General features: G+C 57.3%; 1 protein-coding gene across 5 annotated transcripts; it reads right to left on the bottom strand.

Moving 5' to 3' along the window:
• Positions 1-2,902: 2,902 nt before the first annotated feature.
• SIRT2 (sirtuin 2) lies at positions 2,903-24,606 on the bottom strand. 5 transcript variants are annotated; one of them, XM_056135980.1, is made up of 16 exons: positions 24,452-24,562; positions 23,631-23,677; positions 20,027-20,075; positions 19,722-19,835; positions 16,213-16,254; positions 15,971-16,077; positions 15,823-15,879; positions 15,097-15,165; positions 6,339-6,468; positions 4,670-4,729; positions 4,413-4,468; positions 4,254-4,330; positions 4,120-4,171; positions 3,492-3,562; positions 3,329-3,395; positions 2,903-3,199 (listed from the first exon to the last, which is right to left on the bottom strand). In XM_056135980.1, exons 1-16 carry the CDS (start codon positions 24,465-24,467, stop codon positions 3,062-3,064), a joined length of 1,152 nt encoding a protein of 383 aa, XP_055991955.1. In that variant the 5' UTR covers positions 24,468-24,562; the 3' UTR covers positions 2,903-3,061. The 5 variants fall into 5 exon arrangements, with proteins under 5 accessions (XP_055991955.1, XP_055991956.1, XP_055991954.1 ...); XM_056135981.1 differs by lacking the exon at positions 24,452-24,562 and adding an exon at positions 24,252-24,270; XM_056135979.1 differs by lacking the exon at positions 23,631-23,677 and having other exon boundaries at positions 24,452-24,606.
• Between the last annotated feature and the right edge of the window lie 117 nt (positions 24,607-24,723).

Below are 24,723 nucleotides of genomic sequence, written 5' to 3'. Positions count from 1 at the left end.
CAGGCTTGGCTGCAAATAGGCAACTGCCTTACCCCTGTACTACCTTCTCCGGTCCCCCAATTCCAGTTTTTTTTAATGAAAAATATAGTTATTGGGGCTGGAGCGATAGCACAGCGGGTAGGGAGTTTGCCTTGCATGCGGCGGACCCAGGTTCGATTCCCAGCATTCCATATGGTCCCCCGAGCACTGCCAGGAGTAATTCCTGAGTGCATGAGCCAGGAGTAAGCCCTGAGTATCGCCGGGTGTGACCCAAAAAGAAAAAAGTATATACATATAGTTATTATACTTTGGGCTGAAGCAATAGCACAGCGGGTAGGGTGTTTGCCTTGCACGTGGCCAACCTGGGCTCGATTCCTCCGTCCCTCTGGAGAGCACAGCAAGCTACCGAGAGATTCCCACCCGCACGGCAGAGCCTGGCAAGCTCCCAGAGGCGTATTCAATATGCCAAATAACAGTAACAACAAGTCTCACAATGGAGACATTACTGATGCCCGCTCGAGCAAATCGCTGAACAATGGGAGAACAGTGCTACAGTGCTATTATAGTTTAGGTCATATGTTCATAATAGTTTTAATGTTTATGGTTTGGAGGTTTTTTGGGTTTTTTTTTTTGTTTTGGGGCCATGATGACAGTATTCAGGGCTTTTCCTGGCTCTGCACTCGAGATCACTCCCGGTGGAGCTTGCGGGACCATACAAGATGCCAGGGATCAAACCTAGATCAGCACTTGCAAGACAGGCACCCACTGTGCTATCGCTCCAGCCTATTTATGGTTTTGATACCATTACTTCACCTCACAACCATCAAAGTGCCCAAGACCTTCCACACCCCTAGACTGCTTTCAGTGTACCCCGTCACCATCCCCAAATCCCTTCCTCCTTTGGATTCTCAATAGTTCCCCTTTTTTGGGGGGGGTGTTTTGGGGCCACACCTGGCTGTGCTCAGGGTTTACTCTTGGCTTTGTGCTTAGGGATCACTCCTAGCTCTGGGTACCTTTTGGGGTGGCAGGGATCAAACCCGTGTTGACAGCATGCAGGACAGTACCCTACTATCTCGCGACCCTAATGATTCCAATTTCAACAAGTGCTGATGCCCAATGATGCCGCGTGGTCTGGATGAATAACCTGTGCTGAAACCTGGTGTTGGCCCAGAGTAGGGACTTGAGAAATGTCAACAAACCTTATACAAAAGGGACTGTGCCCGGTGTTAGCACAGTGGGTAGACACTTGCCCTTGACTGCAGTTTGATCCCTGGAATCCCAGGTGGTTTCCTGAGGCCCCCAGGAGTTATCCCTGAGCATAGAGCCAGGAGAAAGCCCTGAGCACACCCGGGTATGACCCAAGTATGACACACCCAGGTATGACAAAAATGTCAAGCCTAATACAACATCCCCGCTTCTCTTCCCAGACCAGGGGAGGGGCCCTCAACAGTTTCCCAACTTTTTTGTTGTTTTTGGTTCACACCCCTCAATGTTCAGGGATTACTCCTGGCTCAGTGTTCAGGAATTATTCCTGGCAGTGCCTGGGACACCATATGGGGTGCCAGGGATGGAACCTGGGTCAGCCCCATGCAAGGCAAGTGCCCTCTTCACTGTGCTATCTCTCCGGCCCCTTCCCATCATTTTCTTATGAAAAACTAGCAAACCCTTAGAGGAAGCAGAACTTCTACAGGGAACAACCATGGCTTCCCCTGATTCCATTCTCCCTTGGACACTGTCTCCACTGCCCTTCTGCTCAGCTGGCTCCCAGCGCTTGGGGACAGAGTCCTCAAAGGATGATGGCATTTCTGAATATTTTTCCTGCAGGGGTCCCAGGAATGGGAAGCTAGTGCCAGAAGGGAGGGTCCCTGTGCCTCCAGCCAGCCAGCCAGGCCCAGAGCTCAGGCCCAGAACCCTGTGCCAGCGCCCTGCCCCCACCCCACCCCACCCAACCTCCCTAGTCCCATCTTGTTAAGGGTGGGCACAGGTCTGGATGATACAACAGCACAGCACATGCATGCCCCACTGCAGTCTAGGAAGCTCTAGGCTCAGGGTTCTAGAAAGGGGTAGAGGGGGGATGGGGGACAGAGAATAGGCTGGAGGGGGTGGGGAAGGGAGGCAGGGGGCCCCCATGGGAGTCAGGCAGCTGCCTGGTACCCAAGGGCAGCAGCAGTGGGGGGCGGTGAAGATGCTGGGTCCCTGGGGGCCCTACCTGTTCCGGAAGAGAGGCCTGAGACAGCAGAAGCGAAAGTGAGTCTGGGGCAGAGGAAGTGGGGTGCAGGGGAAGAGGCGGGGCTGTGACATCTGAAATCTACCTGCTTCCCCTTTGAGGGGGTGGGGAGCTCTGGCCTGAGGTGAGTAGGCTCCGGACCAAGGGGCCATGGGCAGTGGGGGGACCCGGTCCACCTGATCCGCCTAGCTCCCGTTCGTGGCAGCACCCCTCACTTTCTTGTGAAAGCCCGAGATGGCCTGGGGTCCGCACCCCTCCCTCCAGCTGCCTCCCGTGTGCGCGCCCACGCAGGAGAAGACAAGAGCCAGACGAGACGGACAGCGGTGGCTGGTTAGCTCTGGGTGTTTAATTTGTCTCCAGCAAAGAGCAATTGATCGGTTGCCCGTCCCTGCACGGGAAAGGGGCCCCCACGAGAGGGGGCAGCACCCACTTTGGGGGCTGAGGTTTGCAGATCCAGACCCCCACCCACGTGGCGATAATGCAAGGGCCAGTACCCGGGCCCCCAGCTAGGCTGGGTTAGGTCCCATCTGCGTGACCACAGGCTCCGGGCCCCCCCATCCTGGGATGGTTAGCAGTCAGGGGGACCCTCTGGCTGCTGGGAGCAGTTAGGAGATTAGGTGAGGGAGCGCCTCGCCCCTGGAAGGGGTTGGGGCTGTTAGACACGGGCCACCCCAGGTCAGTCCTCCGGTGTTAGACTGGTCAGGGCGATGGGAGGTGGGGGGGGGGGGCACTTGGGCGTGGGCGGGGCTTGGTTAAGAGATTGGGGAACTGTTCAGCGCGCCCAGAGGAGGAGAGCTGTAAGTTAGAGGGGGCTGCCCTGAAGGAGGTGCGGGTCCTGCAGGGGACACGCCCTGGTCACTGGGTCTGGTCCTTGGCGGGAGGTGGGGAGGCCCCGGGAGAGGGCCCCGAGGTGGAGGTGGGGTTGGGGCTCCTTGGCTCCGCCTGGGCGTCGATGCGGGCGTGCTCCTTCCGGACCAGCTCCTCCAGCTCCTTCTGCGGGGTGGGGGGGGAGGGGGGGGAGACAGGCCAAGGTCACTACACCTCAGGGGTCCAGGCAGGGTGTGTGTGTGGGGGGGACAGGATGTGGGGGTGGGGGTGGATATAGGGGTACAAGCTCTTCACCTTCCATCCCAGGAGGTCGGCAAGGGCCAGGCAGCCCTGGTCGCAGTCACCCAGCCAGGCCACGTCCCTGCAGCAGGGGTTGGGGGGGAAAGTCAGCCTCCAGCCTGTCCTCCCACCGTCCCACTCCCCTGCAACTCTGTGCCCGGAACAGGCCAGGCCTCACCTGTAGGCCTTCTTGGAGTCAAAGTCCATGCCGCCTCCCATGCCCATCATCATGCCCAGGAACGGGTCCGTCTGCGGGGAAGGTGCGGGGTCGGGGAGCGCAGAACGCCCCCCCCCCGACCCCGCCAGTAGGTGATCTGGCTGCCCCCCCACCCCACCCCACTCGCCTTCTTTGTGGTGCGGGGCGCCCCCTAGTGGTGCCTGCGAGGGAAATGCCTGAGCCATGCCCAGGGAACTACCCTCCCAAGGGGGCGCGCGGGGGGCGGGGGGGGGGGGAAGATTTGGGGGTTGGGGCTTCCTCTTTGCGGCTCAGTTGCTCAACAAAACAACCTCGGGGGGCCCAGGGACTCTGAGCGTGCGTGGGAGACCGTGCGTGCACGTGCGCACAGATGAGTGTGTGTGGGCAGCTGCGTGCGTGCGTGCGTGCATGTGCGGGCCTGCAGGAGCGCGTGCGTATCTGAGTGGGTGCTGGGGAGGGGGGTGCGCGCACGTGTGTGCACGCATGACGGTGCGTGCAAGCTGTTGTATGCACACGCTGTGTCTGGGCGTGCGTGCGTGTGCACCGTGCGCCTGCTGCAGGCACGCTGTCGGGGCACGGCAGGAGAAGGCGCGTCCACGAAGCCCCTCACCTGGCCGGTCTTCTCCTTGTTGATGAGCAGGCGCGGGGTGGAGAGGGGGGCCCTGCGGGAAGAAGCCCGTGAGGCCCCCTGCTCCGGCGCCCAGTGCTCCGCCCCCCGCCCCGCCCCGCCCCCTGCCCACCTACTTGCTGATGAGGGAGGCGAAGGGCTGCACCTGCAGGGAGGTGCCCATGATGATGAGGAGGTCCACCTTCCGGAAGTCCTGCGAGGAAGCAGCCAGTGAAGCGTGGGGTAGGGGACAGCGGGGAGGGGGTCGGGTCAGGTCGGGGGTGGGGGACACTCACCGACTGCAAGCAGGAGAAGAAGCGCGCCGGCAGGTTCTCGCCAAAGAAGATGATGTCTGAGGCCACAGACAGGACAGACACACAGACAGAGAGAGGATGAACGGGGAGGGAGGGGCAGAAGAAAGTGGGGGTGTGGCCGGCCAGACCGGCAGGAACTACTGCCCTCAGGTCTGGGGACACCCTGTAGGCATGGGTAAGTGTGGATGTGTGTGTGTGGGGGGTCCCCTCCTCCCCCTCCACCCCTCACCCCTGCTCACCAGGCTTCACCAAGCTCTGACACTTCTCACACTTGGGAGTCACCTCGGAGAAGATCTTTTCTGGGGAAGGGGACGGTGAGGAAGGTGAGGACCCCCCCTTCTCCATTCTCCACGCCCCCATCCAGCCCCGGGAGACCCCTGTGCCTGGCGCTAAGAGCCTCCTTTCTTTTTTAGGGTTGGGTGTTTGGGTGACACCTGGTGGTGCTGGGGGAGCCGAGTCCTGCCAGGGACCAACCCTGGGCCTCCACATGCAAACGTATTTCTCCAGCCCGGGCCTCCCTGCTTAGAGAGCCCCCAGCCACGCCCAGCACCTGTCCACACTGCTGGAGGGACGCAGAGGGGCAGACACTCAACAGTACCTTTCTCGCCTGGGTTCAGGAGGGCGGCAGAGGGAGTGGGAAGGGCACGCGGCTGGTCCTGGGATAAAGGCGTCTCCTTGGGTTCCCCCTCCCCCGTTTCTGCAACAGCCCCCCGCTGACCTTGTAACTTTGCCCCTCATTGCTTAACCATCAAGGCATTGGAAAGCACCATGGGCGCGGCCACCCTCAGGGTCCATTCACCCACCCTCCTGGGCTCCTGTCCTCCTCGCACCCCACGTCCCCAGGGGTTGCCCTGTCTGGTGGGAGGCAGAATGGCACAATGTTCCTGCAAGCTGCCCACCAGGGGGCTATTCAGGACGCCCCGGGCCGCAGCTGTCCCCTGCCAGACACGGGAGCTCTGTCCAGCGGCACAGAGAGCTGCAGAATAAGTTTCTGTGGGCGACATCGGTGCCTCTCGGCTGGCACAATGGGGGCCAGACACGGCGGGCACCCCTGCAATGGGCGCCAACTGGCTTGTGGGGTTTCTTGGGACACTGCCCTGACCCAGCAGGGCCTGTGACGTCCGTGAATCCTGCCTGCTGTGCACCTCAGGACACCCCCCAACGCCCCTCTCCACTCCCCCCTACCCCCCGTCCTGCCAGCTTGGAGCTGGCATCACACGTCACAGCAGGTCCTAAACCTGCCTTGGTTCAGTGGCTCTATGTGGGGTCGAAGCTACAGGGCTGGGGGAGTGAGGAGGGTTTTTTTCCGTGTCAAGCAGTAAAAGTTCTTTTTTTTTTAATTTTGGTCTGGGGGCATAGCTTCTAGCAGCGCCCACCCCCCCATCCTCACCCCCACCCCAGCACACACACGCACACACAGAGATGGAAGTAGTTTATATTGCAGAAAGCTCTTTGGACAATTATGCCTACTAGGATGGGGGTGTGTGACCTAGGCAGGGTGGGGTCACAGCACCCACAGAACAAGAACTGAGGGATCTAGAACTTGGGGGCCGGCTCTGTGGGAGGTGCAAACTGGCTACACCTTGAGTGAAACCCCTTCTTACCGGGCTATGAGGGAGGGGTGCTGGAGGCAGTGAACCCCCAAAACCACTTCAGATATGGGGGGTTACTATTATCTACTCACGAGGACCAGGGAGAAGGCTCAAAGGGCAGGTCCTCATCCTCTGGAGGTTGGAGCCCCGAGTTCCATCCCCAGCACCGACAGAAGCAATCCCCAGGCACAAGCCAGGTGTGGCCCCCCCAAATCAAAACAAACCAGAAATGAGGCATCACAATGGGGGATGCCCCCATGCAGGACAGGAGTCCCATGCGGTTCCTGAGAGGCAGTGGGAAGCCAGGGGCGCTCACCTTTCATCCAGCTCAGGGGGTATTCCTGCCGGCACAGCGGGCTGACACAGTGCGACGTGTGGAAGGTGCCGTGGGCCTCCACCAAGTCCTCAGGTTCCAGCCCCGCAACACGTTCCAGGGTGTCGATGTTCTGCAAGGAGGGATGGGCGGGATCTTATCACCCAGTCAGACAGTGGCAAACAGAGGCAGGACCGAGGTAAGCATCAGGGCCAGGCTGCATGGCTGCAGAAACTCTCCTGTCCTTTATGCTCTTTCTCAGTTTTGCTGTGCCAGGGATCGAACCTGGGGCCTCACGCACGCAAGGTTAGAGCTCGGCTGCTGAGTTACAGTCCTCCTGTCCGTGCTGAGAGGGTGATTCAGTCACTGTGCCAGGCCCGGGATGTGTGTCCCATGTGCACAAGCACCCAAGTTTGACCCCAGCACTGCATGGTCACCTTAGCACTGTCGCATCAGAGGACCAAACTCTGAACTGTGAGAACTGGAGCAATAGTACAGTGGGGAGGGCGTTTGCCTTGCATGCAGCCAACCAGGATGTGATCCTCGGCATCCTGTATGGTTCCCCGAGCCCACCAGGAGTGATCCCTAAGTGAAGAGCTAGGAGTCAACCCTGAGCACCATGGGGTGTGGCACAGAAACAAAACCAAACTAACAAACAAAAAACACCAAAAAGAAAAAAAAAGTCACAGCCAGAAACGCAGTTCTGAGACAGAGTGCTTGTCTAGCATATGCCAGGTCTCTCCTTTGCAACACACACACATACACACACACACACACACACACACACACACACGCAAACTCCCATGAGTGTGGGTCCAGGCCCAGTTGGGGTGCCCTCCCCCTCTGGTGTTTGGCTGCAGACTGGACCATTCTGCTTGTTTTACAGAAATACCCTTTTGTTCCACCCAGACTGTCTTGATATTACCAGACTGAAATCCATGGCAATTCATGGTGCGCGGCTCCAAGGTTTCCACTGTCCCCCGACCCTCCTCCCAGGTGGTAGCCTTGGGCAGTGCCCAATCTGCACAGCTGGATGTGGTGGCCGCGGCCAAGCACTAACATAAACCTGTAACCACGGTGGCTGGTCTGGGTGGAAACCCACCGTTTCCCTAAATAGCAATGAGGCTGCCTACTGGGATCTAGTGCCAGGATGGCTGAAGCCTGCAAATGCGTGCGCGCATGTGCGTGTGTGCGTGCGTGCATGCGTGTGTGTGTGTGTGTGTGTGTGTGAGAGAGATGTTGGGGGGTGAGGCACATGCAGAGTGTGTGTGTGTGTGTGTGTGTATGTATGTATGTGATGTTGGGGGGTGGGAGGCACACGCAGTAGTGCTCAGGACTTACTCTTGGCTCTGTGCTCCGTGATCACTCTGGTGGGGAATTGAGAGACCATATGTGTTGTGGGGGGGATTGAGCCCATGTTGGCTGACGCAAGGTAGGCACCCTACCTGCTGCACGATCCCTCCGGCCCCTCCTGCATGGTTTTTTTTTTTCCAGAAAACAAAGAGAATTTTGCTTCTGCAGCTGACACTCCACTTCTCTGTCACAGAGATCTCTGTGTCCCACCCCTCTGCAGAAGCTCCTGTCTGGGGCTCTCGGGTGCTGCAGATGGCTGGTTCCTGTCCCCCAGCTGTGCCTCGAGGCTTCCCAGACACTTGGCCAACCACAGGAGGCGCTTCTTTCCCAGGCCAGATGGCCCCAACTGCCCTCCACTTGGCGCGGGCGAGCAGCTTGTCCTCAGACAAGAGTCAGCTGTGCCCTCCGCCCCCCGCCCCCCCATCCCCGCCCTGCTGACTTTCCCACCACTGTCCGGCTCCCACGGGTGGGCTGAGCAGTGTGAATGCAGAGTTGGAGGAGCAGGAACAAGAACTGCCCTATGGCGGTCATTCTTCTTCCCTCTTTTATTTTATTTCTTTGTTTGTCTGGGGGCAACACCCAGCAGCGCTCAGGGCTTACTCCTGGCTCTGAGCGCAGGGATCACTCCTGGCCGGCTCAGGGTACCATATGGGGTGCCGGGGATCAAACCCAGGTCATCTGCGTGCACAGCAAACTCCCTACCTGCTGTGCTATCTCTCCAGCCCCTCTTTTACTTTATTTTATTTTAAAAAAAAAGCTTTTTTTTTCCCCTAAGGGGGAGAATATCTGGCAATGCTTAGGGGCTACACCTATCTCTGTGCTCAAAATCACTTCTAGGGTTGGAGCGATAGTACAGCAGGTAGAGTGTTTGCCTTGCACATGGCTGACCTGGGTTCGATTCCTAGCATCTCATATGGTCCCCTGAGCACTGCCAGGAGTAATTCCCGAGTGCAGAGCCAGGAGTAACCCCTGAGCATCACTGGGTGTGAACGACAAAAGGAAAAAAGAGAAAGAAATCACTTCTAGTGGTGCTTGGAGGACCAGACAGGATGCCCAGGATTGAATCATGGTTGGTTGTGTGCAAGGCAAGCACCCTGCCTGCTGTACTATTTCTCTGGCCCATCTCTTTTATTTTTGGGATTTTTCATTAAAATTTTTTGGAGCTGGTGCACACTCTGGCAGTGTAGCAGTGCTCAGGACTTACTTCTGGCTGTAGGCTCACTTCTTGTTTTTTCTTTTGGGCCTTGGGGCCACACCCAGCAGTGCTCAGGGATTACTCCTGGCTCTGTACTCAGGAATGATTCCTCGTAGTGGGGTTCAGGTGACCATGTGTGGGATGCCTGGAATTGAACCCGGGTCGGCTGTGTGCAAGGCAAGTGCCCTCCTGGCTGTGCTGTGGCCCCGGCTCTTTTCCAGGCCTCTTTCCAGAGAGAAGCTGCTAACAAACAGAAATGAGGTGCACTCCTCCGGTACCCGGATGAAACGTTCGCTCTGAGACACGGAGAGGCACAGAAGCACCAAGGATGCGGGTGGGTGTGGTGTGGAGTGTATCTGCATAGCCTGGGTGCTCGTTTGCATAGGGTCAGGAAGTCATCAAAGGTAACAGCAGGGGCTGGAGTAATAGCATAGTGGGGAAGGCGGTTGCCTTGCACGCGGTCGACCCGGGTTCGATTCCCAACATCCCATATGGTCCCCCGAGCATCAGGAGTAATTCCTGAGTGTAGAGTCAGGAGTAACTCCTGAGCATCACTGGGTGTGACACCCCCCAAAAAATAAAGTGAGAGCAGAGGGCAGCAGCAGTGTTCCTGGGAGGGACAATGGCCCAGCAAGTTCTCTGCTGAAGGCTAGGAGGCAGGCTGATGTCACCATCTGGGAACAGGCCCAGAGGCTACCCCCCTCCCCACACCCCACGGGAAACAGGCGGGGAGGGGCTTGGGCTAAGGCAACACCTTCTCCCAGAGCAGCCTCAGCTGGCGCCCGCTGAGAAATCTTGGCCGTTGTTTGTTTGGCGACATCTGGCAGGGTGCAGGGATCACTCCTGGCTCTGTGCTCAGGGACCACTCCGGGAGGTTTCGGGATTCTGTGTGATGCTGGCGAGCGAGCTGGGGTGGGCTGTGTGCAAGGCAAGTGCTCTACCCGCTATGTTATCTCTACGGCTGTATTATCTCTCTGGCCTACAATCTCTGCAGTTTTATTTATTTTCTGTGGGTTTAAAACCTTGGCTCACTTTTCTGGGCTGGAGCAATAGCACAGCGGGTAGGGCGTTTGCCTTGCACGCAGCTGACCTGAGTTCGATTCCCAGCATCCCATATGGTCCCCTGAGCACTGCCAGGAGTGATTCCTGAGTGCAGAGCTAGGAGTAACCCCTGTGCATTGCCGGGTGTGACCCAAAAAGCTAAAAAAAAAAAAAAAAAAAACCCTTGGCTCACTTTTTAGGGAGGGCAGTGTCCCACACAGTGTTCACGAGGCTCTAGGGACCCCACTGGCGACTCTCAGCCACTCAGGCTGGTGGTATAATGCAAGGGCCTGAGGTGGCAGTGCTGTCTGGGCCCTGCAGAGGTGGGGAAACCCAGAGCATCCCTTGATGCTGGGACCCTCCAGGGCTGTACCCAGTGAGGCTTGACTATCTCCAGGCCCCAGGTGGCTCACATTTCATTTCACAACTTCGTATCAGCGTTGGAGAAATAGCACATCGAGTAGGGCACTTGCCTTGCATGCAGCCGAACTGGGTTCAATTCCCAGCATCCCATATGGGCCCCTGAGCCCCACCAGAAACAATCCCTGAGTACTACTAAGTGTGGCCCCAAACACAAGCACACACACACACACACACACACACACATTCACATAAACAAAAAAGAAAAACCATTATATTGCTAATTGAAACACCATCTATGGCAGCTTTTTAAAAAGTCACCTAGGGGCTGGAGCAATAGTACAGCGGGTAGGTAGTTTGCCTTGACGCGGCCGACCCAGGCTCGATTCCCAGCATTCCATATGATCCCCCAAGCACCTCCAGGAGTAATTCCTGAGTGCAAAGCCAGGAGTAACCCCTGTGCATTGCTGGGTGTGACCCAAAAAGGAAAAAAAAAGTCAACTAATCCTACCAAGCTTTGCTCTACTTAATAAAAATATTTCCCTAGCGCTGGTGAGACAGTGGTGCACATGCTTGGTTGGGGGTTCCTGGCATCACATCCCACCCCGTCAATCATGATGCTCCCCACGGTGCTCTCAGGACGCGCCAGGGGCCTCACGCTCTGTGCTGACACTGGGGATCCCACACAGTGGAGTTGCTGGGTCTCTCCTTGGACTCATGACCTCAGATTGGCTAGGCAGAAGCTTGGTGCCACGGACCCGCCTCCCACAGTCCTGTGGGTGATTTCTGAAGAGCAGGAAAGATAGGACAGCGGGAAGGGCACTGGCCTTGCACACGGCAGACCTGGGTTCAATCCCGGGCATCCCATCTGGTTCCCCGAGTGCTGCCAGGAGTGAACCCTGAGTGCAGAGCTAGGAGTAAGTCCTGAGCACTGCCAGGTGTGGCACAAAAAAACTTAAAAAAAAAAAATAGCAGGTTGGAGAGGTAGTAGAGGGGAAGGTGCTTGCCTTGCACACAGCTGACCTGGGTTTGATCCCTGGTATCCCTTATAGTCCCCTGAGCACTACCAGGAGTGATCCCCAAGCACCACGGGGTACGGTCCAAAACCTTTTTTTTTTTTTTTTTTTTTTTTTGCTTTTTGGGTTTACATCCGGCAATGCACAGGGGTTACTCCTGGCTTTGCACTCAGGAATTACTCCTGGTGGTGCTCGGGGGACCATATGGGATGCTGGGAATCGAACCAAACACCCTACCCAGTGTACTATCACTCCACCAACCCCCCCAAAAAATTTTTTTTTAAATAAAGTGAAAAGCAGGTGTCCGGGTGACTGAGTTAGTCAGGCACCTGCCTGGCAGGACTGACAGAATGTGGTTCCGGGCATGGCCCCACATGTGATTCCCAGTGTGAGTGAGCACTGCCACCAAGCGTGTCCTCCCCTCGGAGGATGGCAACTAAGTCACCATGACAACAGTGAAGGGAAGGGGACAGGACCAAAATAAAACAGACCAAAGGGCAGGAAGCTGTGGGGTGGGGATGCGGCTGGCGGGGCGAGTGGGGGAGCCGGGTTCAGAAGCCAACATCTAGTGGACCCGGCAGAGACGTCTGAATCACAGGCGCCTGGAGCAGCAGCTGCGGGCAGGGCAGGTCTGGGGGACGCTGTGTCCTGGGCGTCACTCCCAGATCTAAGGACCACATCATCACAGCTCAGAAAGCAGCACACATGAGGTGTTCCAGAAATCGGGGTCAGAGTCCAAAACGATGGAAGTTAAAGAGGGCCACAAGTTTGAATGAAATGGTTTCATGAAATGAGAATGGAACTTTTTTGCTTTTTTGTGGGTGGTGCTCAGGGCTTACTCCTGGCTCTGGGCTTAGGGATCACTCCTGGTGGGGTCTGGAGGACCACATGGATATAGGGTACTGGGGGATCACACCGAGGTTGCCCTCATGTAAGGCAAGTGCCCTATTCTCTGTAATAACGCTCAGGCCTCAGAAGCAGGACTTTTGCTTTCATTTTCCCTTTTGTCTTTTTTTTTTTAGCTGTCCCTGGGGGTGATCTGGAAAGCTTATGGAGTATGCCAGGTATTGAATTGGGGATGTGGGGGCTTGGAGAAAAAGTAGGGCAGGTAAGGGCACTTGCCTTGGACATGGCTAACCCAGGTTCAATCCCTGGCACCCTGTATGGTCCCCTGAGCCCTGCCAGGAATGATCCTTGAGCACAGTGCCAAGTTCAGCCCTAGGGGGCTGGAGGGATGACAGAGGGGAGGGCGCTTGCCTTGCATGCAGCCCACCCAGGTTCCATACCGGACATCATCCCATATGGTCCCCTAAGCCCCACCAGGAGTTATTTCTGAGTGCAAAGCCAAGGTAACCCCTGAGCATAGTGGCAGGTGGTTCAAACAACAATCAAAAAAACAAAAATAGGAGTCAGCCCTGAGACCACTGGGTATGGGTTCCCCCCCTCCCCCCCTTCCCTACCAAAAAAAAAAAACTGAACCGGGGTTGGCTGCATGACTGGCAGTGCCTTTACACTGCACTATACCCCCACAACCAGATGAATTCCCCTGAAACACAGACACAGTTCTCATTGTAACTGTTCCCTTGTGTACAGGACACCCCCGTTCCCCCTCCCCCTCACCCACACACACAATGCTCCTGGGCCTGCATAACTGTGCTCTCTGCTTCTCACCATCTGCTTGCTCCTCGTCCTTCCTGCCCATGGCCTCTCCCGGGCCTCAGTGTCCCCGCTCTGGGGCGGGGCAGGGGTATCTGCTTTGTGCCGGCCAGCAGGGCCTGGCACCGCCTAACACTTGGGACAGCCGCTGACAAGTCGGACCGGACGGCTGGGCTGTGGGGAGGACGGCCAGAGATCCCGCACAAGCGCCGTTTGTGTGGCGCCAGACCGCGCAGGGCACACGGGAAGAAAGGACAGGCTTATCCTGAGCGCGGAGGCTCCCCGGGGGGCAGGGGGCGGCCAGACCCTCCCCCAGCACCAGCTGGAGATCCCCGGACCAGCGAAGGGCGCGCTCGTCCCCCTGGCGGCAGCGGAGGGCACTGCAGGTGCAGGAGTACCCAGAAGCGGGAGTGGGGGTGGGGGGTGGGGGTGGGGGGGTCTGAGGCATGATTCTATCGCTGCTTCAGCCAGTCCTGGCATTGGGGGGGGCGTGGTTTTGAGGCCACAACTGGCGATGCTCAGGGACTGCTCCTGGCTCTATGCTCAGGAATCACTCCTGGCGGTGCTCGCAGATACTAATGGGATGCTGAGGATCGAACCCAGGCCGGCCGCGTGCCAAGAAAGCGCCCTCCCCGCTGTGCCATCGCCCCGCCCACTGTCATGCCATCTCCACGCGTGTTCATGAAGGTCGATGGGGGGATGGCAGGAGAGGGGCGTTGCAAAGAGCGGAGTCTGGACACTCGCTGTCTGTCTGTCCAGCGCTGTGCGTGGAGAAATGCTCACACAAAAATCTAATTCATACTAAAAGGCTGAGGCAGAAGAGACTCAAAGGGCCCAAAATATTTGACTTTTTTTCCCCCTGTTTTTGGGTAATACTCAGGGTTTACTCCTGGAAGGTTTGGGAGACCACAGGGGTGCCAAGGGACTGAACCTGAGTCAGTCAAGGCAAGAGCCCTACTAGATGTTCTGTCTCTCTGGCCTTCCCAAAATAATTGCTTTGGATTTTTTTTTACCTGTTTATTTTGGGGCCACACTAGGCAATGCCCAGGGCTTATTCCTGGCTCTGAACAGGGCTCACTCCTGGCGGTGCTCAGGGGACCTTCTGGAGTGCTGGGAACTGAACTTAGGTTGGCTACATGCGTGAAGTGCCTTAACCCTTATACTGTCTCTCCTGCCCAGAGAGTCTTCATTTATTAATTTTTTGTTTTAGGGTCACATCTGGCAATGCTCAGGGGTTATCCCTGACTCTGCACTCAGGAATTACTCCTGGTGGTGCTCAGGAGACCATATGGGGTGCTGGGAACTGAACCTGGGTCAGCCATGTGCAAGGCGAACGCCCGACTCCCTGTGTTATGGGTCCTGCCCCACAGACCAGTCTTTATTTTTCTTTGTTTTTTTAATTAAAAAAATACTTTTTAAAATGCATTTTTATGATGATTTGTTCAAGGCATTGAACACCAATCCCATCACCAAAATTAAATATTTTCTGTTGTTTTTGGGTTACACCTGACTCTGCACTCAGGAATTGCACCTGGCGGGGCTCAGGTGACCATATGGGATGCCGAGGGATGGAACCTGGCTTGGCCGCCTGCAAGACCCAGCACCCTCCCTACTGTACTGTCTCTCCAGTCCCAACCACGGACGCGTCCCTGAAACTTCAAACGCAAATGACAGAAAGATAGAGCAGTACATACATTTTCAAAGTTAGGGGTGCGAGCCCAGAATGACTCCTGCATATAAAAAGTCCCATAGGCCAACCCTTGGGAAACTCAGAGTCGGCAGGTTTTTTTTTGGGGGGGGGGTCACATTTGGCAATTTACAGGGGTTACTCCTGGCTCTGCACTCAGGAATTACTCCTGGCAGTGTTCGGGGGACCATACGGGGTGCTGGGAATCGAACCCGGGTGCAAGGAAATGCTCCACCCACTGTGCTATCGCTCAGGGTCAGCAGGTTTTGCCAGGTCAAGTTCTTTCGGGGTGATCTCTGGAAAACCCTAATCAATACTAGGTGCTCTTCAGATGGAGGGACCCTCCCTGCAGGAGCTTGCTGGGCCAAGGGGAATGGAAGACAGCTGGGGGGAAGGGAAGGTCATGAGCACTGCGCTCTTGGCCTGCCTTGGCCCTGCCCTGCTGCCCCCTACCTGCGTATAGCATCGCTGCAGCAGCCCTTTCTCCTTCAGCAGGCGGATGAAGTAGTGACAGATGGTCGGCTGCAGAGAACAATCAGTCAGGCATTGGGAATCCGTCCAGAGGTTGCACCCGCCTCAGCCCTCCCCCTCCCCCGTCTGCCCACCCTGCCCTTCCGCCAGTGCAAGTGCAGGAGCCCAGCACCGGGCCCATTTCACAGATGAGGACACTGAGGCCTGGGTGGGAGAGGGGGATGTCTGCTCCTGCCCCCTGGCTGGAGGGGAAAGGAATTGGGGTTTGCACAAAACCAGTCTGGCTCCAGCATCTGGGCTCTTACCAACTCACAGTCCAGAACAACCTTCCTCCTTGGCTACATCCAGCTTCATTTTACAGGAGGGAAACAGAGGTCCCAGGAAAGGAGGGGCCAGCAGCAGGCGTCCCACACAGGGCCTCCCAGCCAGGGCCCAGGTACTTAATGGCCCTCTGACATTTTGTTTTGTTTTGGGGGCCACACCCAGTTATGGCAGAGCTGACCCTGGCTCTGCACTCAGGGATCACTCCGTGAGGACTATATGAGGTACCAGAGATAGAACCTGGGTCGGCCGCATGTAAGGCAAATTTCCTCCCCGCTGTGCTATCATACTGACACCCTCTCTCTTGACATTTGTCTGAGGGTTCAGGGTTCCTTCCCATACCCGTTGTCAGAGAGAGAGAGAGAGAGAGAGAGAGAGAGAACTTACCTTGAACTGCCCGGGATAGAGTTCCTTGGCGAGGGCAAAGAAGGGCTCTGGATGTTTCTGTGGGTGAGACACCGCGGGCAGATGGGCACTCAATGTCCACCCACTTCCCGCCCTGTCCTGGCAGACACCCTCCCAGGCCATCACGCACCTTGAAGAAGCCAATCTCAAAGATGGCCTCGGGGTAGGGCAGCTTGTACTTCTCCAGGTTGGCGTAGAGCCCGGTGGTTGGTGAGCGGAAGTCAGGGATGCCAGAGGCTGGGAAGGAGGGTCATACATGGGGACCCTGCCCCATCTACACCACAGGGGCCCCCCTCTCCAGGTGAGGACCCCCCACATGGCTTCTCCCGCCTGGGAGTGGGGGGGGGGTTGGGGTAGCAGAGCGGCACTTACATGTGGAGATTCCAGCTCCCACCATACAGATGACCCTGCGGCCTGGCGGAGAAGTAGACACGTCACATGATGCACAGGGTGAGGGAGGGACCCCACAAGAACCCCCAGCCCCAGGCCATAGAAATATACACAAGAGAAAGGGCATTTGCCTTGCACATGCCCAACACGGGTTTGACTCCTGGCACCCCATAGGGTCCCCTGAGCCGGCCAGAAGTGATCCCTGAGTGCAGAGCTGGAAGTAAGCCCTGAGCACAGCCTCAAAACTAAACACCAGGGTATGGGGCAATAATACAGTGGGTAAGGCGTTTGCCTTGCACGCGGTCGACCCAGGTTCGATTCCTAGCATCCCATGTGGTTCCCTGAGCACCGCCAGGAGTAATTCCTGAGTGCATGAGCCAAAAAGAAAAAAAAAAATCTAAACACCAAAAAAGAAAAAACCTTCAGCCCCTTCGCTGCTCCTTGTGCACCAACTTCTCAGATATAGTGATGGTTCTGCCACCCCATGGAACAAATGGGGCAACATAGCGTGGAAAGGGGAGAGGGGACTGTCCCAACACCACAGACGGAGAGGCCGGTATGGGGACAGAGAGTCCAGCGCTCGGGACGAGGCCCACTGAGAAAGGGCTTGCAGAGACAAGCTTCTTCTCACTAGGTCTACTCAAAACCAGCCTGAGAATGGTTTTGTGGGTTTTCCCGTTGTGGGAAGTGGCACCCCCCACCCCCATCCCCACCCCACCAGGGCTGCCAGTTATTTAAAACCAAGTCTTGGGGTGGGGGAGGTGAGGGCTAAAGCTGTGAGCTCTGTCCTGGGCGTCCAGGTTCTTGATTTCTCCACAGCCTTGAGCACAGCAGATCCGGGTTCGAGCCTGGCACCTCACATAGTGCCCCAGAGCTATCGAGAGCATCCCGCCCGCACAGCAGACTCTGAGCACAGAGCTGGGAGCAAGTCCCTAGCATGGCCAGGTATGACCCCAAAATAACAAACGGAAACAAGTCTTTGGGGGAGGGAGGGAGACTGAAGCAATAGTGCAGCAGGTAGGGCGTCTGCCTTGCAAGCGGTGGACCTAGTTTCAATCCCTGGCACCCCCCGCCCACCCCAAGCCCTTTCAGGAGTGGACCCTGAGCGCAGAGTCAGAAGTTAGCCCTAAGCACTGCTGGGGGCGGCCCCCAAACCAGAACCAACCAACCGAACAAAACTCCCAGGTCCTTGGACACATCCGGGGTGATCCTCTACTTTTGGCAGGTGTGAGAGTTCCTGGGACCCCTCGATCCTCCCATCCTCTCGAGCTGACACGACTAAGTTCCAGCACACACCCACCGCCCAGGAACCTGGGAGCTTTTAGGGACCTGCCACATGGCTGGCCAGTGACTTGTTGTTACTGTTTTTGGCATATCGAATACGCCACGGGAAGCTTGCCAGGCTCTGCCGTGCGGGCAGATAGCGACAGCACCGTGGATAGGGCATTTGCCTTGCATGCAGCCAACCCAGGTTCGATTCCTCAGCCCCTCTCAGAGAGCCCAGCAAGCTACCAAGAGTATACCGCCCTCTTGGCAGAGCCTGTCAAGCTCCCCGTGGCGTATTCGATATGCCAAACACAGTAACAAGTCTCACAATGGAGACATTACTGGTTCCCGCTTGAGCAAATCGATGAACAACGGGAAGACAGTGCTACAGTGGACAGTGCAGTGGTACCACATGGCGGGCCACACAGCCAACACCCCGTAACCAGGGGAGCAGGTAAGGCCTTCAACCCGGCCCTCCTACTCTGCAGCCGTGGGATCTCAGCCAGGGGACTCCTCTGGGGTCTGCTGGCTCTGCCATGGTCTACATAGTCCTGCACCTGTGGCCCCTGTGGCCACTGTCATTCAAGAGTCGATGCTTCTTGAGCTTCTAGAACCCTGAGGCTCACATGTTTAGAAGCACAGCGTCCCTGGAACATTGGGGTGCGGGCTGGGGGGCCTCCGTGGTGCAGGAGGACTCAGTCCACATCTACCCTGGGTGTGAAAGTAGCCCATGGAACCTCAGCGGCTGGAGGGGCACGGCCCTCCCATGCAGCTGCTGGGACAGACGCACATGTCAGAGCTCTGGGGGATTTTGCCTAAGCAAAGTGAGTCTGCCGCCTCCATGGCCAGACCCCGGGGTGGGACCCTTTGCTCTGGACTCAGCGGGGCTGGGTTCCTTCCTGGCTCTGCCTCTCTCTGGCTGTGACTCACTGTCTCCCTGGGTCTCAGTTTCCTCCTCTGTCCAGATCTCCCTGGAACCGGGGGAACATTAACCACAAGAGCTGCGTGGGCTTTGCACGCCTGAGGCCCTGGGTCTGATTCCCAGCACCATTAAAACTCATAATACTAAAGATCAAACAAGAAGACGCCTGTAAAGGCCTGAGCTTGAGAGCCTGATAAGCACCGGATGGAACTGGGGTGATGATGTACTGCGAGCCCTCAGAGGTGCTTCTCCGCAACCCAGGTGCAGGGGAGCAGAGGGAGTCAACACTACCTCCTCCAGGCCCCGAGCACTGGCACACGGGCTACAGCATTGGTACACAGCTGCAGCCGGCTGTGGGGCCAGCCAAGAGTGGGGCCCAGGGCAGGGCGAAGGTCACGACTCAAGGCAGGGAAACCAGAAAAGGTCTTATCAACAGGCTGTTCTGGAGGGGCGGGAGCAATAGCACAGTGGGTAGGGTGTTTGCCTTGCACACGGCCAACCTGGGTTCGATTCCCAGCATCCCATATGGTCCCCCAAGCACCGCCAGGGGTAATTCCTGAGTGCAGAGAGTGCAGAGCCAGGAGTAACCCCTGTGCATTGCCGGGTGTGACCCAAAAAGAAAAAAAAAAAAGAAGGCTGTTCTGGGGGGCTGGAGTGATATAGCACAGTGGGGAGGGAATTTGCCCTACACAAGGCTGACCCAGGTTCGATCTCCAGCATCCCATAGGGTTCCCTGAGCACCACCAGGAGTAATTCCTGAGTGCAGAGCCAGGAGGAACCCCTGAACAATGCTGGGTGTGAGCCCCAAGAGCAGAGAGAGAGAGAGAGAGAGAGAGAGAGAACAGACTATATAGAACCCTCAAAGGGATGACTGTGGTCTGGGTTCTCCAACTCTGGCCACCTGGACTCTCTGTCCACCCCCGCAGGCCTCCTTGAGAGCCAGCCACAGAGTCCAAGGCTGCAGTGGCTGCTGCGCCCCCTTCAATCTGTCCCTTTGAGCTAGTCCCTGACTGTCCTCAGGCCAGTGAGAAGCAGGGGGAGATGAGACCCAGGGCCAGCCCTGCACAGACACACAGGCTCGGGGACACAGTGACCTGTGGTGCCGGGGATGGAGCCTGTGCCCCAGCCCTTCGAACCATCTGACAGTGTGAGGGAGACAGAACAGCTCCCACCCCACACTGCTCAGAGCAGGCTTTAGGGTCAGGGCGAGTTGATGCTTGTAGGCCAGGCCTGAGTGCTCTGGTGTCTCGCGAGAAGTGTGTGGGCTGGGGGGCGCTGGCCGAGTGGGGTGCAGGGTACTCACAGCGCTCACTCTGCATGTAGCGGGACACCCCCTCCAGGGTCAACTCATCCAGGAGACGCTCTTTCTGGGAACCCAGACCCAGGGTCTGGGAGAAGAAATTCCGCAGGAAGTCCACTGGGCGCGGAAGAGAAGGCAGTGAGTGCGGGGCTGGGGCTGCGCTACCACCCCCAACCCAGGCCCCAGGGCTGGTCCAGCCAGGGATCTCGGGGTGCAGGCACCCCAGGTCACAAGCTTCACGGTCACCACCACCCCCACCTCCCGTCCCAGTCCCACCCCCCACACCTGCGCCCAGGAGTGATACTCACTCTCCGCTTCTCCGCCCACGGCTCCTTCCTCAGAGTCAGAATCGGAGTCCTGGAAGGGGTGGGGTGGGGTGACCAGGCCCGAGAAGTGGGGTTAGGGAGCGAGGGTGCCACCAGGGTTTGGGGGAAGGCTCTGGTGGGCCTGAGGGCACGTGCAGGGAGCAGGGGCAGTTGGGGACATAGCTCTGTACTGAGGTTAAGGGGTCCTGCTGCACACAGAGTTGGGGGTGCTGGGTGGAGGAGGAAGGGGGTGTGCCCAGGTGAGGTGCTCCAGAAACACGGGCCACACTGTTATGTATGTGCAGAGGTTCATGGGGGGCGGGGGGCACCTCAAACCCTACACCACTCTTGGGTTGGGGGCCCTGACGGTTCCCCCTGGGCAGTGCCCCTTACACGGCCAGCCTCCATCTGGCAGCCTGCCCCCCCAACCCCATTTTCCAACCCTCTGTCTCTTTATCCTCTCCTTCCCTTGGCCGGGCTCCCCAGTCTGCTCTCTGGGCTCTGTCCTGGCATACCCCCCACTCCCCCTGCACTACTTGCCTTGGTCATGCCCTCGCCCAATCCTGAGAGATGCCACCTCTTCCCAGATCTGGACTCCCATGACACTTCCCTTAGGGTGACCCCTCCCTGCCCAACTCCTTACTGCCGTAGCATCTCCCCCAAATCACTCCTTCTCCTGGGCCCTGCCTCAGTGTGGGCCCTGCACCCCCAAAGTCTGCTAGACACCTCCCGCCTCCCTCCCCCAACTTCCTGTCCCTCCTCAGGCTGGTCTGACCTGTCCTCCCCACCCATAGCCCCCCAAGAGCGTGGCATGTCTGGGCTGACCCCCCACTCCCCCCTCTCAAAAGCCGTTTCCCCTGGGCCAGGATGATAGCACAGCAGGTAGGGCATTTGTCTTGCATCTGGCCGACCTGAGTTTGATCACCAGCATCCCATATAGTCCTCCAAGCACCGCCAGGAGTGATTCCTGAGTGCAGAGCCAGGAGGAACCCCTGAGCATCACTGGGTGTGAACCCTTCCACCCCCCCCAAAAAAAGCAAAAAAAAAAAAGCCTTTTTCCCATCTGCTCTATCTTTTAGGGCAATACTGCCAGCCACCTGGGCTCGCCCAGTGCCGAGGGTAGGATCTGGCTTCTGCTGGGGCTCCCAAGCCAAATGAAGCCCCTCTGTGTGCATGGCCAAGGTGGGACCCTGCAGGGCGGCTCCCCACAAGGGCAGCTGGGTCCAACTCACTCTCCTGCCTCCAACAACCCCCTCTCTCTCTTCACTCACAGTCGGGGTATGGGGGGCCCACAGCTTAAACTGGAAGCTCCCTTCCTTCCCAAGAAACTTTCCCGATTTTAGCTGTCAGGCACTTTTGCCTGAGTAGTTATTAACAGAAACGGTTATTCCTCCAGAGTTTTGCTCCAAACAGAAAAATCATTCATGGGGGCCGGAGCAATAGTTCAGCAGAGAGGGCATTTGCCTTGCATGCAGCCGGCATGCAAGATTCGATCCCCAGCATTCCATAGGGTGCCCGAGCACCATCATGAATAATTCCTGAGTGAAGAGCCAGGAGTAACCCCTGAGCATTGCTGGGTGTGTTCCCGAAATCAAAGGAAAAAGAAAATTCATTCTTGGACTGTGAAGATGGTACAGTGGGAGTCAGAACACGTGGCTTGCAAGCAGGAGCCCTGAGTGTGAGTCCCAGAACTGCATGGTCCCTTGAGAATCACTGGGCAGGGCTCCAAACCCCAAATAAAGAAATAAACATGGAATGGGAGCGATAGCACAGCAGGTAAGGAGCTTGCCTTGCAAGTGGCCGGCCTGGGTTTGATCCCCAGCATCCCATATGGTCCCCTGAACACTACTAGGAGTGATTCCTTAGTGCAGAGACACCCCTGAATATCATCAGGTGTTACCCCCCTCCAAAACAAACAAACAAACAAAAAAAAACTAAATAAATGAACATGGGATAGAGTGACAGTACAGCAGGTTTTAAGTCGCTTGCTTTACTTGTGGCTGACAATCCCTGGCACCCCATATGACCCCCTTAGCCCTGCCAGGAGTGATCCCTGAATGCAGAGCCAGAAGAAATTAATTTTCCTGAGCATTGTTGGTGAGACCCCCAATCCAAAATTAATAAATAAGTAGATAAATAAATAAAATTAATTTGTAGTCCAGAAGTTCACACAATGCTGTCCCATCATTTTCTACAGCCATCTAGGACAGACCCCCCCCCCCCCCAACACACACACTTCCCAGTAGCCAGCGGGACCACGGTCAGGGCCCACATAGGCTCACTAGACCACCTGCTGCTGGTCACCCACATCCAGGCCTTCTCCAGCTCTGGCCCGACACACCACCACAATCAACAGAATGCCTGGCTTTGGCAACTTTATAGCATCAAATCTTGTTTCTTGACACTGGTAAATCGGCTGTACAGAAGATCTGACACTGGGGCCAGAGAGATAATACAGCGAGTAGGGTTGCCTAGAAGGACTCTTGCCTTGCATGCGGCTGACCTGGGTTCGATCCCCCGGCATTCATACGGTTTCCAGAACTCACAAGGAGTGATTCCTGACTGCAGAGCCAGGAGTAAGTCCTGAGCACTGCCAGTGTGGCTGACAAAAACAGCAACACCAAAAAAAAAAAAAGAAGCCCCGACACCTTCTGGCCCTGTCTGGAAGGTGCCTTCTCCCTCCGCAGTTCCTGCCCTGGCCCACTCTAGAAGCTTCCCTGGACCTGGGGGCTGAAGGTGCTGGCAAGCCGACAGAACAGCGGGGGCTCTGCAGAAGGAACTCAGGACTCTGCCTCAGAGCTGGGCACAAGAGGGCTTAAAGGGTGGGCTGGAGGAGCCCCAAGCCTCCTTCCCTGCTCCTCTGGTCAGACAGAAGGACAGAGGCAAATTCTTTAGCTACTCTGCCTCCAATGCCTCATCTGTGAAATGGCCCCAGATTTGCTGCCCACCTTTGCCCAAGAGAAAGGGCGGTGCAAAACTGCAGGAAAAGCCCTAAGACACCAGCCCTGATCCCCCCCACAACCCGGCCACTGATTCCTGAACTATCACCCCACCCCCCCACCCAGGCTGCACCTAACACCAGCCCTAAAATTCGAAATCACCCCTCACTTGGTACAATGCATCGGCAGCTTGGAGTGCACCCCAGACCCACCTGGGATCCCTCCAGGAATGGGGCCTGGCAGACTCCTCCCCACACACCAACCCCCACCACAAAAACTAACTCTAAGGTCCCAAGGGGCTCTGAGTTATCATCACCCCAGAGGGTCACTTTCCTGTCCCTTGTCTCCCCCAGTCCAGGAGAGCCCTGGATTTGGGATCAAATCAGAGACCTGCCACTCTCTGGTCCAGCACAGGTGAGGTTCAGAAGGAATGGGGGTCGGGGGAGGGAGCAAGGAAAGAGGAATATTTTGGGAGGGCAGACCGGGGCTCCAGGCCACACACCCCATCTACATAGTCCCCCAAACCACAATTCCCTGGAGCAGTAAGCTGAGGGCCCAGGGGAACTGTCTTCCCTTGGCCACCTCCCTCCCACCCACCCCCATCCCCTGTTGGGGTGTGCAAGCAATTCCAACTCTCTCCTTCCCTCCACCCTTGCCCACCATCTCACCTGAGCCTCCTGCACCTTCCCTGTCTGGGTCTCCACAGGGTCAGAGGCTGGGGGAGCAGATGTGGTTATAGACGAGGGAATGGTTAAGGAAGAACTCAAGAGTTCCAACGCAGGGGGCTGGGGCTGGGGGGGGGGGGCAAGATACTCCCCTCACTTAGTTATTCTGGGATAGGAGATGGTGGGTCGAGGCAGGATAGAGGGAGGGGAGGGGAAAAGGCAGAGATTAATGGAGTGTGTGAGACAGGACAGAGGCTGGATGAGAGAAAGGGGGAGGACACGGCCTCAGAAAGGGGATCAACTGGGTGCTGTACGTGAATGGAGAGTTCTGTTTAAGGACAAAAAGAAGTTTCCCAAGGAACAGAGGAGAGACACTCCAGCTGGAGGTGGGTTTGGGAGAGGCGGTGTGCAGGTGGATGTAGGGTTTCCGCGAGGCGCGGGAACTGGGGGAAGAGACAGGAGGGGACGCCCGGGGTTCCGCTAGCATCCCACACGACTCCCCCCAACTCCCCTGGCAACTGGGATCGCGCCAACCTAAAGTCCTCTGCAACCCGGATCCTCAGTAAAGTGCGAGAAACACACGATCACCAGCGATCACGATCACGGCGAACGGGGCGAACATACCCGTGAATTCTCGCGATCCAGACACCCACCAACTTAATCCAATGGATCACTTGGCAACTGCCCCGAACCCCGCTCGTCTCCCTTTCCCCGCCCAGCCGCAAGGCAGCCGGGATCTCCTGCCCGATCTCGGGCCCCGGGGCCTGCAGCCTTCAGCCAGGCCCCGGCGCGGCCCGACCCTCCCACCCGTGCCCCCGACTCACGGTCCGGCTCGGCCATGGGTGCGGGGCGGGGGCCCTCGGGGCTGTCACCGACTTCTCTGTCCCGTGACGGCACCGGAAACAGGAGGGGCAGACGAGAACTACATCTCCCAGCAGCCACCGCGGGTCCATGCACGTTCTCCGTGAAAGCCGGGAGCGCGCCCCTCTCAGGTAAGGAAGACACGCTCCGTTCGGACTACAAGTCCCAGAGTGCCCCGCGCTGGCAGCCATGTTGGTAAAGGGCGCTGGGAAACTGTGGAAACGCAGCCTCAGTC

This window comes from Sorex fumeus, unplaced genomic scaffold, assembly GCF_029834395.1.
Source record: "Sorex fumeus unplaced genomic scaffold, SorFum_2.1 ptg000122l, whole genome shotgun sequence".
Taxonomy (NCBI): Eukaryota; Metazoa; Chordata; class Mammalia; order Eulipotyphla; family Soricidae; genus Sorex; species Sorex fumeus.
This window is presented reverse-complemented; position numbering and strand designations above follow the sequence as displayed.

Excerpts from the sequence above, each read along its gene's own strand:
- SIRT2 (XM_056135979.1), bottom strand. The coding sequence starts at position 24,580 with ATGGACCCGCGGTGGCTGCTGGGAGATGTAGTTCTCGTCTGCCCCTCC. Across the intron at positions 20,076-24,451 it reads ACCCATGGCCGAGCCGGACC|GACTCCGATTCTGACTCTGA; the intron begins GTGAGTCGGGGG and ends CACCCCTTCCAG. Across the intron at positions 6,469-15,096 it reads TGCAGCGATGCTATACGCAG|AACATCGACACCCTGGAACG; the intron begins GTAGGGGGCAGC and ends CCCTCCTTGCAG.